At 43.3% G+C, this 12,778-nt stretch overlaps 2 protein-coding genes across 4 annotated transcripts in view; both read left to right on the forward strand.

Moving 5' to 3' along the window:
* Nucleotides 1-3,028: 3,028 nt before the first annotated feature.
* Nucleotides 3,029-9,814, forward strand: C7H11orf52 (chromosome 7 C11orf52 homolog). Of its 2 annotated transcripts, none has more exons than XM_001916879.5 (4): nt 3,029-3,359; nt 7,585-7,622; nt 8,594-8,664; nt 8,902-9,814. In XM_001916879.5, exons 1-4 carry the CDS (start codon nt 3,328-3,330, stop codon nt 9,148-9,150), a joined length of 390 nt encoding a protein of 129 aa, XP_001916914.2. In that variant the 5' UTR covers nt 3,029-3,327; the 3' UTR covers nt 9,151-9,814. The 2 variants fall into 2 exon arrangements, with proteins under 2 accessions (XP_001916914.2, XP_005611616.2); XM_005611559.4 differs by lacking the exon at nt 3,029-3,359 and adding an exon at nt 7,314-7,417.
* Nucleotides 9,815-10,098: 284 nt separating this feature from the next.
* Nucleotides 10,099-12,778, forward strand: part of DIXDC1 (DIX domain containing 1) — a 69,348-nt gene continuing 66,668 nt past the window's right edge. Inside the window, exons 1-2 of one of the 2 annotated variants that reach the window (XM_070273606.1) lie at nt 10,099-10,466; nt 11,574-11,665. In XM_070273606.1, coding sequence (XP_070129707.1) covers nt 11,609-11,665 — 57 coding nt within the window. In that variant the 5' untranslated portion in view covers nt 10,099-10,466; nt 11,574-11,608. The remainder of the gene's footprint in view (nt 10,467-11,573; nt 11,666-12,778) is intronic. The other variant, XM_014741242.3, reaches the window with a different exon arrangement.

Consider the following 12,778-nt stretch of genomic DNA (forward strand, 5'->3'; position numbering starts at 1 on the left):
AGCTGGTGATTAGAGACACAAAAACAAGGGTCTCCAGACTGTCTGGCCTGTTTTGGGTAGGGGTTGGGAAAATAGGTTTTGGCTGGAGAGAGTTGCCTAAAGCCCTGTTTTCCCATACTCAGGTCTGTCCGCTGAAAATATTCTCTGATTCTGAGGGACCAAGTATGCATACACAGGGGCACAAACACAGAAACCTCTACCATTGTCACCAAACCCCAAAGTCTCCCCACCCTCTGCACATGGGAGGCCCATAAAAGAAAGTATTTGTCTCTAATCTTGGAACATCCCAAAGAGAGGAGTCACTGCATCACCTCACCCAATCAGAGACTAAATGCAGGGATCTAGGGCTATTGGTGTGGTGGCAATGGCCAGGGAAACTTCCCTTGGAAGTAGTCTTAATACTAGTGGTATGGTGTGTTCAGGAAAGTCTGGGGGTTTGACCTCTCAGTTACTCTCTGTAATCAAGAGAGCATGTGTGTGTATGATTTGCGGAGTGTCCAGAAGATCTCCCTGCTCCAAAATATATCTTTTACCAGGCTGTGGTGGACATATGAAATTCTTCCACTAAAGTGGTTAATTCTTAATTTTGTGGGTTACAGACTCATTTGAAAATCTGACAGAAGCTATAGATTCTCTTACCAAAAAAGGGCACATGCTCCCAAATTTGGCATACAATTTGAATAGGTTCAACAGCTCTTGAGATCCATGCATATGCCCCTCTTAGGGATCTGCAGACCCCTAGGATAAGAAGCCTCACTTGAAGAATTCAATTTTTGGTTGAAGGATTGCCATCAATTAAAAATGAAGGCATGCCTCAGAGAAGTAACTACTGATATATTCATTTGTTCATTCATTCAATAAATATTTATCAAACCCCAAGTGATACACTATGGAGGATACACATTGTAAATATAAATTATAAAAACTATGGTCTTCTATTGTCTACTCTCAGGAATCTTAATACCTAGTTGAGAAGAAAAAGAATAAAGAAAGGATCCTACTCAGACTTCAACCAGAACAGCTTCACATTGATCTGTCTTGTAACTGGGATTTACACATAAGCTTTAAAAGGTTCCTTAGCTAGAAAAAAATTTGAGACCTCTGATTTAGTCCAAATCCCTATCCCAATTAAATTCTCTTAAGATTATTAATCAACTTCTTTTGGGACATTTTGAGCGACAGAGAACTTAGAACGTCATAAGGTAGCCCAATTGATTTTCTTTTTGGACATATCTGTTACAAATTCTTCCTTCTATTGAACCAAAATCTGCATTTCAGTAACTTCTGCCCATTGGTTCTGGTTATGTTCAGAAAGTAAATACAATCCTTCTTTCACTTGAGAGTCCTTCAGATATTTAAAGATAACCATTGTGTCCTCCTAAGGCTTCCCTTTCCCACCTAAACATGCCCAGTCCTTTTAACCATATCATATAGGACTTTCTATGCCACTTATTACCCAGACAACTTTCTCTTGAACACACTGGCTTTTGACAACATAACTTGAAACTCAACATGTCAACCTAAAATTATTATTCGAGTCATGGACTGACTGGTACAGACTTCAATAGAATAATCAATACTCACGTTTATCACTCTAGACTTCTATTGATATTACTTTAGGTGTATTGGGTTTTCTGGCTACTAGAACACTGTTGGTTCCTTTGGAGTTTCTGGTCATATAAAATCTCTTAAATGTTTTCCTCTAAATTAGAGAAAGTGGCTGGAAAGGGACCAGATTGTGGAGGGCTTTGAGTGCCAGGCTAAGAAGTTTGGGTAACAGCATGAAAAGAATATAGTTAATGGTAGAGGGTGGAATGGATTGCTGGGGAGAGGCATGGCTACGAAATAAGATGCTAGTGCAATGATTCAGCACAAGATAATAATACAGTAAGATGCTTTACCACATTAGCTGATGACAATTAGCTGAGAATAAGAAGTAATAATAACAATAGCTAGGGCTTATTGTAAGCTTCCCGTGTGCCAGACCCTGGACTAGAACTTTATACACATTATCTCATTTAGTCTTAACCACAAACCTATAAGGCTGTCCTTCTTAATATTGCCATTTTTCATAAGGAAAGAAGATGAGGAGGACTCAAGAGTCCATGATACTCTCTGTGGAGTGCAGGGCTGAGTGCTAGGTCCTGACTATCCATAAGAGGCACACAAATAACTGGGCATCTGTGCAAGACACTACAGATGGGGTGGGAGAACTGAAGACAAACCTTACAGGTTTCATAAATTCTCCTGGAGCCCATATTTTCTACAGAGGAATTTACTCAACTGCATCCTAGCTGCTGTTGAGTGTGGAATGAGTCTTACTTTGGGTCATTGGAAGGAGAAGCTGAGTTGTCTAAGTGGAGATTCTGTAGTTCAGTACTGGGGATGGGGAAGTGAGTTTTTAAGAACTGCTGAGGGGCCGGCCCCATGGCCAAGTGGTTAAGTTTGTGTGCTCTGCTTAGGTGGCCCAGGGTTTCGCCTGTTTGCATCCTGGGTGCGCACATGGCACTGCTCATCAGGCCATGCTGAGGCAGTAACCCACAAGCTGCAACTAAAAGGACCCACAATTAAAAATATACAACTATGTACCAGGGGGCTTTGGGGAGAAAAAGAAAAAATAAAATCTTTGGAAAAAAAAAAAAAAGAAGAAGTGCTGAGGCCATTCCAATCATAGAATCATATGATTTTTGACCGGAACAGAGATTAGGTAATGAGTTCGGTCCTCCATTTTACAATCCTAGAAAAAAGTAATTTGCTCACATTAATTCCAATAGCAAAGGAGAATGTAAAAGGAATCCATTTCCCTAAATTTAAGTTTCCAAGTGACTCCAGTATTCAAACCCAGATTCTGACAGGGATAATGAGAAACTGCTACTGATTACCTTGAAAGTGAAACTCAATTAAACCTGAGTAGTTCTGGGGAAACCTAAGGTAAGACTCTTTACTCCATTATAGAGACTGTATTTCAGTGACAGTGTGAGTAGTAAAGAAACATTTCCTAAGGAAACCCAGAGCCCTTTTCTATCTCAGGTTTCTTTTCACTGAAGCTTGAAGCTCAAAGTTCACGGCTTCATCAAAACAGTTCCAAATCCCAAAGGTGAGATAGGTCTCACCTGGAGCCTGGCTGTGTGACTCTGTCCTTTGGCTGGGAGGAGTCACCTGGGAATCCTTCCAGCAGGTGGCTTCCGAAGTCCAACCTGCTAGGCTGAAATCTGACACTGACAGAGAGTCCCTGGGAGCTGCTGCTGAAAGCTAAACCGCGAACCAGGAAATGCACAAGCCTCTTTACGTACAAAAACAGCTGGGCTCCCTCGGAGACAGAGCACCATGGGAAACCGGCTCTGCTGTGGGGGAAGCTGGTGAGTAGGGGGAAAGGGTGGAGGGTAACCTCTGTAGGTGGACGTGGAGGCCCCGAACATAAGACAGAGCCTGCAGATAGTTCTCTGCCAACCTCCCACTGCCACCTTCCTCTGCCTGGCACCTCCGGGTGCCAACACCAGAGCAGCACCTCCTTCTGTGCTCTGACCTTTCAGAAGACCTCAGAAAACACAGCCAAGCCAGCTGTAGAATGGCCAGAGCAGGGCTGGAATGGTGTATTGGCACTGTTTCTCTTTGTCCTCCTCTTCCTCTCCTTTTTCGTCTCTGCCTTCCCTTCTCCAGATAATGATAATAATTGTACATTTGAGAGCTTACTATGTGTCAGGCACTTTATAAACAATTTCATTTAATTGTCCCAACAATTCTTTGAGGGAGGAGGCCTCACTCCCATTTTACTTCCAAGAAGCTGAGGCTCAGAGAAGTTAACTAACTTGTCCGAGTTAACATGGCTAGTAAGCAAATAAACCCAGATTCGAAACCAGGCCTGTCTGACTTCCAATCCCATATTTTAAATCACTACATAATACTGCCTCCCAAATCAAGCAAATCGACTTTGGAGAAATGTTTATTTAAAAGGGCAGAAGAGGGGAGGAGGCTCTCCATGGAACATGTGACTATGACTTTCATGCTTATTTGCTCTTTGACCTTAGGCAAATCCTGTAACTTCTCTTTTTCCTCATATATAAGATGTAGATAACATGACCTATGTTGTTTAGATCACAAGTTTGAAGAGCAGAGAATATGTGAAAGCCTCACAATAAATTATTTGTAGTGTCTTTATTATTCTTTCCCAGAGTTGTCATCACTATAAAATCCTGGACCTGGTTATATCCTGTCCATTGTGATACCATTCCCCACCTGGGTCAGACTTGAAGATGTCTTGTTTATGAATAAAGCATTATTGTATTTAGAGAGATAGGTGAGGTACATTGAAAAGCACATACGATTTGGAGTCAGTACATTGGATTCAAGTAGTGTTCCTACTTCTCATTCATTTATCCATTAACTTATTAAACAAATATTTTATTGAACATCTATATGTACCTGGCATAGTGATAGATGCAGAAGACATAGTAATAACAGGAAATTTGGTCCCTGCCTTCTTGAGTAAGGTACCAAAGTTCTAGGGCCTTAGTTGACCCATCTGTAAAATGGGAACAATAATATGCCTTCCCTGGAATGTTGTTAGGATTGAACAAACAAATAAGGCACTTTTTAAACTCTGAGATGTCCTGCAACCATAGGACATCTAGAAACATATAAAAGCTTCTAGGGAAGGAGGTGAAACAGCTTCTTTCACTCCCTTTCTTCCCAAGTCTTCGTATTCCTCATTTTTGGTTACTTCTTCCTCTGATGCTGGTAGTCCCAGTAGTCAGCTTCTGCTGATGCTCATTAAATGCCACGCACCTAGCTGAGTATTTTACATTTATTATCTTATTTAATTTTTACAATAATCCCATGAGGTTTAGGTTCTATTATTATCCTCATTTTATTAATAAGAAAATAGAAGCCTAATGAAGTTAAAAACTTGCTGAAGTTCACACAGGTGGTCTGATACCATCAGTCTGACTCTAGAGCCTGGCTAGAAACGCTACAGCAGATATCCTAACCAAAATATATTTTTTCTCTTACAATATTAGTAGGAATGGATAAATATCATTCTCCTCCATTTATTATCTCAATAAACTTCCAGAGACTTAAAGATACTATGACAATTGAAGTGAGTTTTATTTTAAAATATTATTTGGGGTTTTTTTTCTGATTACAAAAATAATACACATTTACTGTAGAAAATTCAGAAAATACCAAACAGTAGGAAATAAGAAGCAACCCTAAATATAAGCACTCAGAATGACAGGAGCATTTTAGTATATTTGCATATAATCCTTTTTAAATGCCTATGTGTATAGTTTTCTTCCCCAAACATATCTTATTATCTTTTTATTAACTTAATAAAGAGTAAAATTTTCCATGCTATTAGATGTTCTTCCAACATCTTTCTTAAATGCATGTATAATGTTCCACTGATTGGCAGTGCCATTTATTTAGTCAATTCCCCATGTTGAACATTTAAGATATTTCTTATTTTTTGCAATTATAAATAATGCTACAATGAGCATCCTGTCTGATTATTTCTTGGGATATGGATCCATATTCTTAGGATATGGAATTGCTACATCAGAGGGTACACACATTTATGGTTAAGGCTTCTTATACTTATTGCCAGTTGCATTCTAGAAAGATTGCACCAATTTTTATTTTTGCTACCAATAGAAGACAGTGCCCATTTAGTTTCCTTAACTCTGAGCTAAAAATAAAATCCTATCACCTATGAGTCTAACTGAATATTCTGTTTGGGTTGTGTCCAGGCATTGTGCAATATCCAATTTGGGAAAAGGCTCTATTCATTAAAATTGGGTCCCCCAAGTCTATGTTATTTTAGAATTAATATTCTCTTTATCCATTTAAGTAGAAGTAGGAAGACAGTAGTGACAAGGGGCAAGGAGTTAGAGGCTAGGATAAGGCTATGACTAGGCAGTGGTAAGAGAAAGGAGCTGAAGTGGCAGATGAGGAAGTAGAAAAACCCAGAAGTGGCTTCAAAGCTTTTCTTCTGAACTGTTGGTAGAGTTCAGATGGAGATTCTAACTGCTTGCAAGTTAGTGTCGACACAAATTCCATAAGCAATCTATAAATAAAAATTTGGGTGAGTTTATTATGAGCCAGATCTGAGGACTAGCCCCGGGGCCTTCCTTCCCCAAGGAAGGAAGGGCACCAAAGAAGTGGGGTGTACAGAGTGGTTATATACCGTCTTGGAAGAAAGAGCATACATCACATATGATAGGAATGTCCCTTTTCAACAGTCATGAGATTGCCTAGCCCTAGCAGTGAGATTGCCTAGCCCTAGCCGGCACAGCACAGCTATTCACACAGTAGGTAGTAGGTCTGCTGTCTCGAGCTGGGTGGTCACAGGGTGGGCACAGCAATCAATTCCTAGCCTAGGGAGAGATGCTTATCCTTAAGGAAATGCCAATGTAGGGGAAGTTGCATTTTTATCTTAAGGGCATTTGTTTTTGTCTTTGGGATATAGCAAATGCTTAAAGCAGATATACAATGCATGCTCAATGGCCACGTCAGGTCCTTTTGGAAAAACAAGGTCAGGCCGAATTAGTTTTACACCAAATGGCTTCCTCATATACTCCAATATATCCTATTGCTTGTCATTTGTGTATCATCAGCAAGCTGCATTAAAACCAAAAATCAAACCAAAACACAAACCTCTGCCAGATTTTTTCACACTAGTAAAATGAACATGATTTAGAAGTTTCCCTCTCTCTGTTTCTTTTTAATTAGCAAAAGAAGGAAACTTCCTTGGGGAGACAGAAGTCAGACAAATAGGGTTGGCTCTTGTGAGAATCTGAAATGTACCAGCAAGAAAAAGCATCCGGAGTAAGCTCCAAACTATTCAGCCTATTTCCTCAGACAAGTGTTGTTTCTCTGGCCATCAAACAGTTGACAATCACATAGACACACTGGCTCCATCGGGGACCCCAGGGGCTCAGAAATGAATATAACAGGTCTGTCCCGCAGCACAGGCGTCGTAGCTGAGTCACTCACTAAATTCAGAGCTCCTTGTGCTGTGGATGTTAAAGGTCGAACATCTCTCACTTTCTGTTAATTAAAACCAAGGACAGGGAAGCACGGAGGGAGGTCATCTGTTAGAAAGGGCTTTGAGGGGTCCTCACTTGTTAGTCCTAGTTGTGGCAGCTTCTGTGACTCCCAGAATGAGAACCCTGGGTTGGCAGAGATCCTGAACAAAAAGCACTGAAGAAGAAGTAAGAAGGTCTCCAAATCCAGGAATATCCCCTCATTTGGCAGGTTTCCCTTACCCTCTGCTGGGATTAGCCTGTTAGACAATCCCAGAATAGCCCTCAACCAAGCTCATGCCTGGCATGTAGCGCCTGCTTGCCTGAGGCTGTATTTTGGGTTTGGTTATGTCAGTTGTACCACTCCACCTTCCAGAACTATCCCTTTGTGAGAGGTGTGGTACCCTTGGTAAATGCTTTGGGACTGACTTAGGGTGAATCTGTGTTAGAGGGAGGTGAGGGAAGGTCAATCCCAGAATGTTCAGGAGACCACGGAGCAAATGATGGAGGGAAGATAGCAGCCAGGGCTCTTACACATGATGATCTGTTTTTTCTTTCACAGGAGCTGCCCATCAGCTTTCCAGAGGCAAAAAAAAACAGGTAACTGGTGGGGGGTGGGAGGGGAGCTGGGGAGGCAAATTAGAGAAAAGATACAGAACCAGTGTCTTTGGAAAGGGCATAAGGGTGGAAAACAGGAGTAGCCTTGGAAGGGATAAAGAGAGAGAGTTCACCAAAGGGGACCTTTAAGTTACTGGGTTCAAGACCAGCTCTGAAACTCTGGGTCTCATTCTTCCCATTACCTCAGAGTGGCAAGGTTGGTTGCTCATTCTTTCATTCATCTAGCAAAAATTTACTAAGTACTTACATTGTATGTGAGGTACTCTGTACCATCCCAAGGAGGCAGAGGCACAAGAGGAAGGACATGCTGTCTCAGCCCTATAAGAGCTGAAAATCAAGTTTGAGAGATAGATACATGTAAACAAGTCATTGTAATGCCATCTACCAGTGCTAAAATAGATGCATACTCATGCTGTGGGAGAATGGGAGATAACACTAATGTCGAAGGAATAAAGCAAGTTCACAAGGTGGAAGAGGAGCAGAGAGGAGAGGATATTTTAGGCATGAGAATTACCTCATGCAGAAAAAAGAAAGAAAGAAAAGAGAGAAGAGACTGACTTGATTGAAAGTGACCAGTTATTTGGTGTGGTTGAGCACTTACCACATTGCACTGTGACAGTCTGTATACTTGTCTCCCCTAGTAGACTGTAAGCTCCCTGAGGCAAGAGGAAACAGCCAGCTCATTCTTCTATCCCCAGAACGTGGCACAGAGCTTGACATATAATGGGCTCTCAAGATGTATTCATTGAGCTATGTTAGGGGCTGGTGAAAAAGGAGGATGGAAAATATTATGGGCAGATTGTGAAAGGGCCAGATCGCATCGCCTGCTAAGGAGTTTGGATGTGGGAATGGTAGAAGTGAAAGAGGCAGGGAGATTACTTAGAAGCCCACCATAATAGTCTAATAGAGATGTGAAGTGGGCAGAATGGATTTGTCAGATTTCTTCCTCTCAGGGAGCCAAGCAAGACAAACACTGAAGCAGCAGCAGCAGCAGCAGCAGCAGCAGCAGCAGAATGGTGCAAAGGTAATGACAGCCCTCCATCCCTTCCAGGGGGCTGCTCAGACATGGGATCCCAGAACTCAGCTTTTTCATCCTGGGACAGACACATCTCAGTTATCTGTATAACTTGCTGGTTCTCCCCATCCTCCTCTGTCCCCCAAGGGAGCAAAGCCAAGGGCGGTCAGTGTAGCTGACCCTGCGTTGGAGGCGAGGGGCAAAACCGAGTCAACAATCTCCCTTAATGCTGTCCATTCCTCTCAGGGCCATAACACAACAGGACATACGTCCAAGCGGGTGTTAGGGCAGCCTGCGTCTCAGGAGAGGAGTCAAAGCCTCAGGTCGGAGGACAGCAGCTTACATTACGCAGACATTCAAGTGTGCAGCCGTACCCAGCCACGCTCTACCCGGGAGGTGAAGCATCTGCAGTTAGAAAACGCTACAGAGTATGCGACTCTTCGCTTCCCCCAGGCCACACCCCGCTATGACAGCAAGAACGGGACCCTAGTGTGAGCCTTGAGGGGGGGATCGTTTTCGTCATCTCACCACTACTCCTGTGGGGAGAATCTACTGCTTTGGGAAGTTGGCTGGCAGCCCACAGGATGGCGGCCATGTTTTAAGCTTAAAGAACTCCAGAGCCCCTGAAATTGTGTGTCCCCAGTATCGCTCTCTCCCCTAGGCCTATCTCTTATTTGCCACCGTTAGCTTGGAGTTGTATTTGGGTTAGCTAGGGGTGGAAGAAGTTCCACAAAATGAGGGGGCTAGGTTGAGTGTCCAGGAAAGTAGGTTTTTGACCCCTACTTTTGCTCCGGCTCTCAAAAAATAGTTCAGAAAGAACAGGTTACCCCTTAAGCACTTGAGCTGATTTTGTTGGACTTAATTTAATCCCTTTTACACACCTAAAACTCCAAAGATGCTCTGGAAAAGCATTCTGTGCTCTTGTACACAGCCTCCAGGGCTGGCGTGGGCAATTTCCTCAGTGGCTGGGTCAGGGGTCCCAGACCTAAATGAAGGAGGGCAGGGGCTGAGGCATGGAGGAAGCGTTCTTCGATCCATCGGTTACAAGGCCTTCAAGTCACCGATACTGACAGCACAGCGTGGGCCGGAAGCTCTCCTTGGCTGGAATGTTGGCTCTCGCAAATGCGGAGCTGCTAGGATCAATAAATAGAGGAAGGAACATGCCTGGTGCGTTTTCTGGGGCGGGGGTCTGCGGGCTCTACGTAAGCGCAGCAGATCTTGCTCACCCTAAGGGCGGTCCCGAAGTCCAGCCACTTCGAGCCCTACTCTGCAGGCCTTGGCTGGAGCGGAGGGGCTGTGGTTTGGACAGACAGGAGGCTCCCTCTTATCTGCGGAAAGCAGTTGTCTCTGGCGGGGTCGGGCCAGCAGGAGGCGCGTCTAGACGGGCAGGGGGCGGGGACCAAAGCCGGTAGGAGGCGGGTCTGGACAGACAGGGGGCGGGATGGGGCCGGCAGGAGGCGGGGTGGGGACCCGGCCAGCAGGAGGCGGGGCAGGCTCGGGCCAGCGAGAGGCGGGTCAGGACAGGCAGGGGGCGGGTCAAGGCTGCCAGGGGTTGTGGTCTGGGCCATTAGGAGGAGGACAGGCAGGGGGCCGGGTCTAGGCCGGTAGGAGGTGGGATCCTGGCTGTCAGGAGACAGAGTTCGAGCCTGCAGGGGGCGGGGCGCGGGTCCACTGGAGACAGGCAGGGCCTGGGCCGGCCCCCGCGTCACCATGGCAGCGGGAACGCAGCGGCGACGCTCTAGCTGGAGGAGGCGGTGCTCTGAAGGACTGAAGACGGAGCTGCTGAACCAGACGAACCGATGATTTAAGAGGTAGGTGCTGAAAGGTGGCGGGTATCTGGGAAGTTTTATTACCACAGTCGAGCGTCCAGCTCAGAACTGGGGACACACAGAGGCACGAGGCCGGGGTGGGAAGAAGGTGGCGGAAATTTCAGGTTCCAAAACGAATCCAAGCCTTACAGGTTCTTAGTGTGCCTTTCCTGATTCAGACTTTTAGAGCTTGGAGACAAGTGGAAATGCACTTCCCTTTCTCAATCTCTACACCATCCTCCCCAAATACTGCTGCCCCACGGTTTGTCCCTGAGAGGGATGATTCCTTAAGACCGATAGAGTACTGAAGATGGAATCACAGCACAAAGAAGTTGGTAATAATAGTATCGACTTCATAGAGTGTGAGAACGTAAAGTACTTGGAACAGAACGTAGTATGTAGGCAAATTTTGACTGCCATTATCATCATCACCACCACCACCACTCTTTTCCTGGCTGTTCTCTGGCACTGACCTAGTGCAAGTGGGATTCAGAAAAGGTGGCTAGAAAACTGCCTCCACCACTAATTAGCAGAGCAACCCCCTAGCCTATTTCCTATTAGCTGGAGATAATAAAATGAACTCTATTTCCAAGGATTATTTACTATGACGGTGAAATGAGATGAAGTAGGTGATAGCACTTTGTAAACTTAAAGTGCTATATACAATTTTCTGCCTTAGAACATATATGCTGCCTTTCTTGGTTAAAACTGAATTCCTGAGGATGAAGGGAAGTGCATGTCAGGAGAGCTCCCCGTATTTCTCCTAAGTGTCTTCGGAATCCTTCCTATGGTCTTTGACAGATAAATGTAGGGAGGAAGGAAAATGCATCCTTGCCGTTAACTCATGATAGGGAAGCATTGCTATTTACTTGATTATTATTAGAACTTAAGCAACTAGTTTTTCAAATGCCATTGGGATAGCCCTGTTTTCATTATAACATAACATACTTGGGCTGAATTACCTCCTAAACAAGGTCCTGTTTCTGATACTTCCAGATGACTTAAGTTGTAGATTTGGGGATGGGGCCTGACCCTACTAGATTGGTTTAGCTTTTCGAAGTTTTTTTCCTGTGCTGTGTTTTTGCACATTTCTCCCTCTCCTGTCTTAAGGTGGCCCTGATCCAGCTCTTCTGGGGACTCTGAAGATGGGGACCCAAGTGGTTATGAGACTCTGTAACTCCCTGCTGCCAGCGGAGCCCTCTGTAAGTTTCTGCTGTACTGTTGAGAGGCATGTGATGCCATTAATGGAATTTCAGTACAATTCTACAACTGGGGGATTTCTCTGTCACGACTCAGATCCTGGAAGAAAATTGTAATATATTTGCTTTCTTTCCTTGCTTCCCCTTCTTGTGGAAATTCTAGCTCGCTTTGTTCATTATCTTTTTCTGGAATTAATAAAGTCAGGCAGAAGTGGAAAAATTCTAGCAATTAATAAGAACATATGCATTGTTTAAAAGATTTAAATAATGTTCGTTATAGAAATAATGCATATTAATTATAGAGCATTTGGGAAATATTGCAAACCGTGATTTAAAAAAAATCCTCCCATCCAGAAGCAGTCACTGTTAATATTTTAGAATGTTTTCTTCTAGTCTTTTTTCTATGTATATTATTTACATATTTGAGATATGCACACACTTTTTGACTTTGCTTTTTTAACTTAATATTTGTTAATATGAAATTGTTAGTGTTTGTTTTATTATGGGTACAAATGTTTGGTAAACATCATAATGGCTGTAATTTTCTTGACCATTCCTCTGTGGTTGGACTTGTAGGTTCTCCTCCCCATTGTAAATAGCTAATCACTTTCCTTATTCAAGACTTTTTTTTCCTTAGGGTAGAGTCCCGGAAGTAGAATCCTTAGGTCAAAGGATGTGAACATTTTAAGTAACAAAGTTATTTTTTAAAAGAACAATTGCGGTGCCAGATTTTGTATATATCCTTCAGAAGGCAGAGGGATATCAGTTGGGAGACAGAAAGGTCCTTGATAAAAATCTGGTTACCTCTTGCAATGAGACCTTGGGTCCTACAGAAAGATTATTTCATGATAGTGTAATTAGTAATGTGGAGCCCTAACACATTATGAATGGCAGTCCAGAGGCATGGGGGCATTTACACTGTTTTCATAGTTGAGAAACTCAAGGGTCACTTCCAAAATATCCACCAGATGTCGCTAGTCTTAATCTAATTTTTACCTGCAGGATAGCTGGCAGATATGAATTCTGAAATATGAATTTAAAAAATTCATGTAGAATATATTTGCATATCTGCTTTGGTACAGTTTATATTAAGCACTAGCATCTGGTGATTACTTT

This window comes from Equus caballus, chromosome 7 (assembly GCF_041296265.1).
Source record: "Equus caballus isolate H_3958 breed thoroughbred chromosome 7, TB-T2T, whole genome shotgun sequence".
Classification (NCBI taxonomy): domain Eukaryota; kingdom Metazoa; phylum Chordata; class Mammalia; order Perissodactyla; family Equidae; genus Equus; species Equus caballus.

Excerpts from the sequence above, each read along its gene's own strand:
- C7H11orf52 (XM_005611559.4), top strand. The coding sequence starts at position 7,371 with ATGTCAGTTGTACCACTCCACCTTCCAGAACTATCCCTTTGTGAGAG. Across the intron at positions 7,418-7,584 it reads GAACTATCCCTTTGTGAGAG|GAGCTGCCCATCAGCTTTCC; the intron begins GTGTGGTACCCT and ends TTTCTTTCACAG. Across the intron at positions 7,623-8,593 it reads CCAGAGGCAAAAAAAAACAG|GGAGCCAAGCAAGACAAACA; the intron begins GTAACTGGTGGG and ends TCTTCCTCTCAG.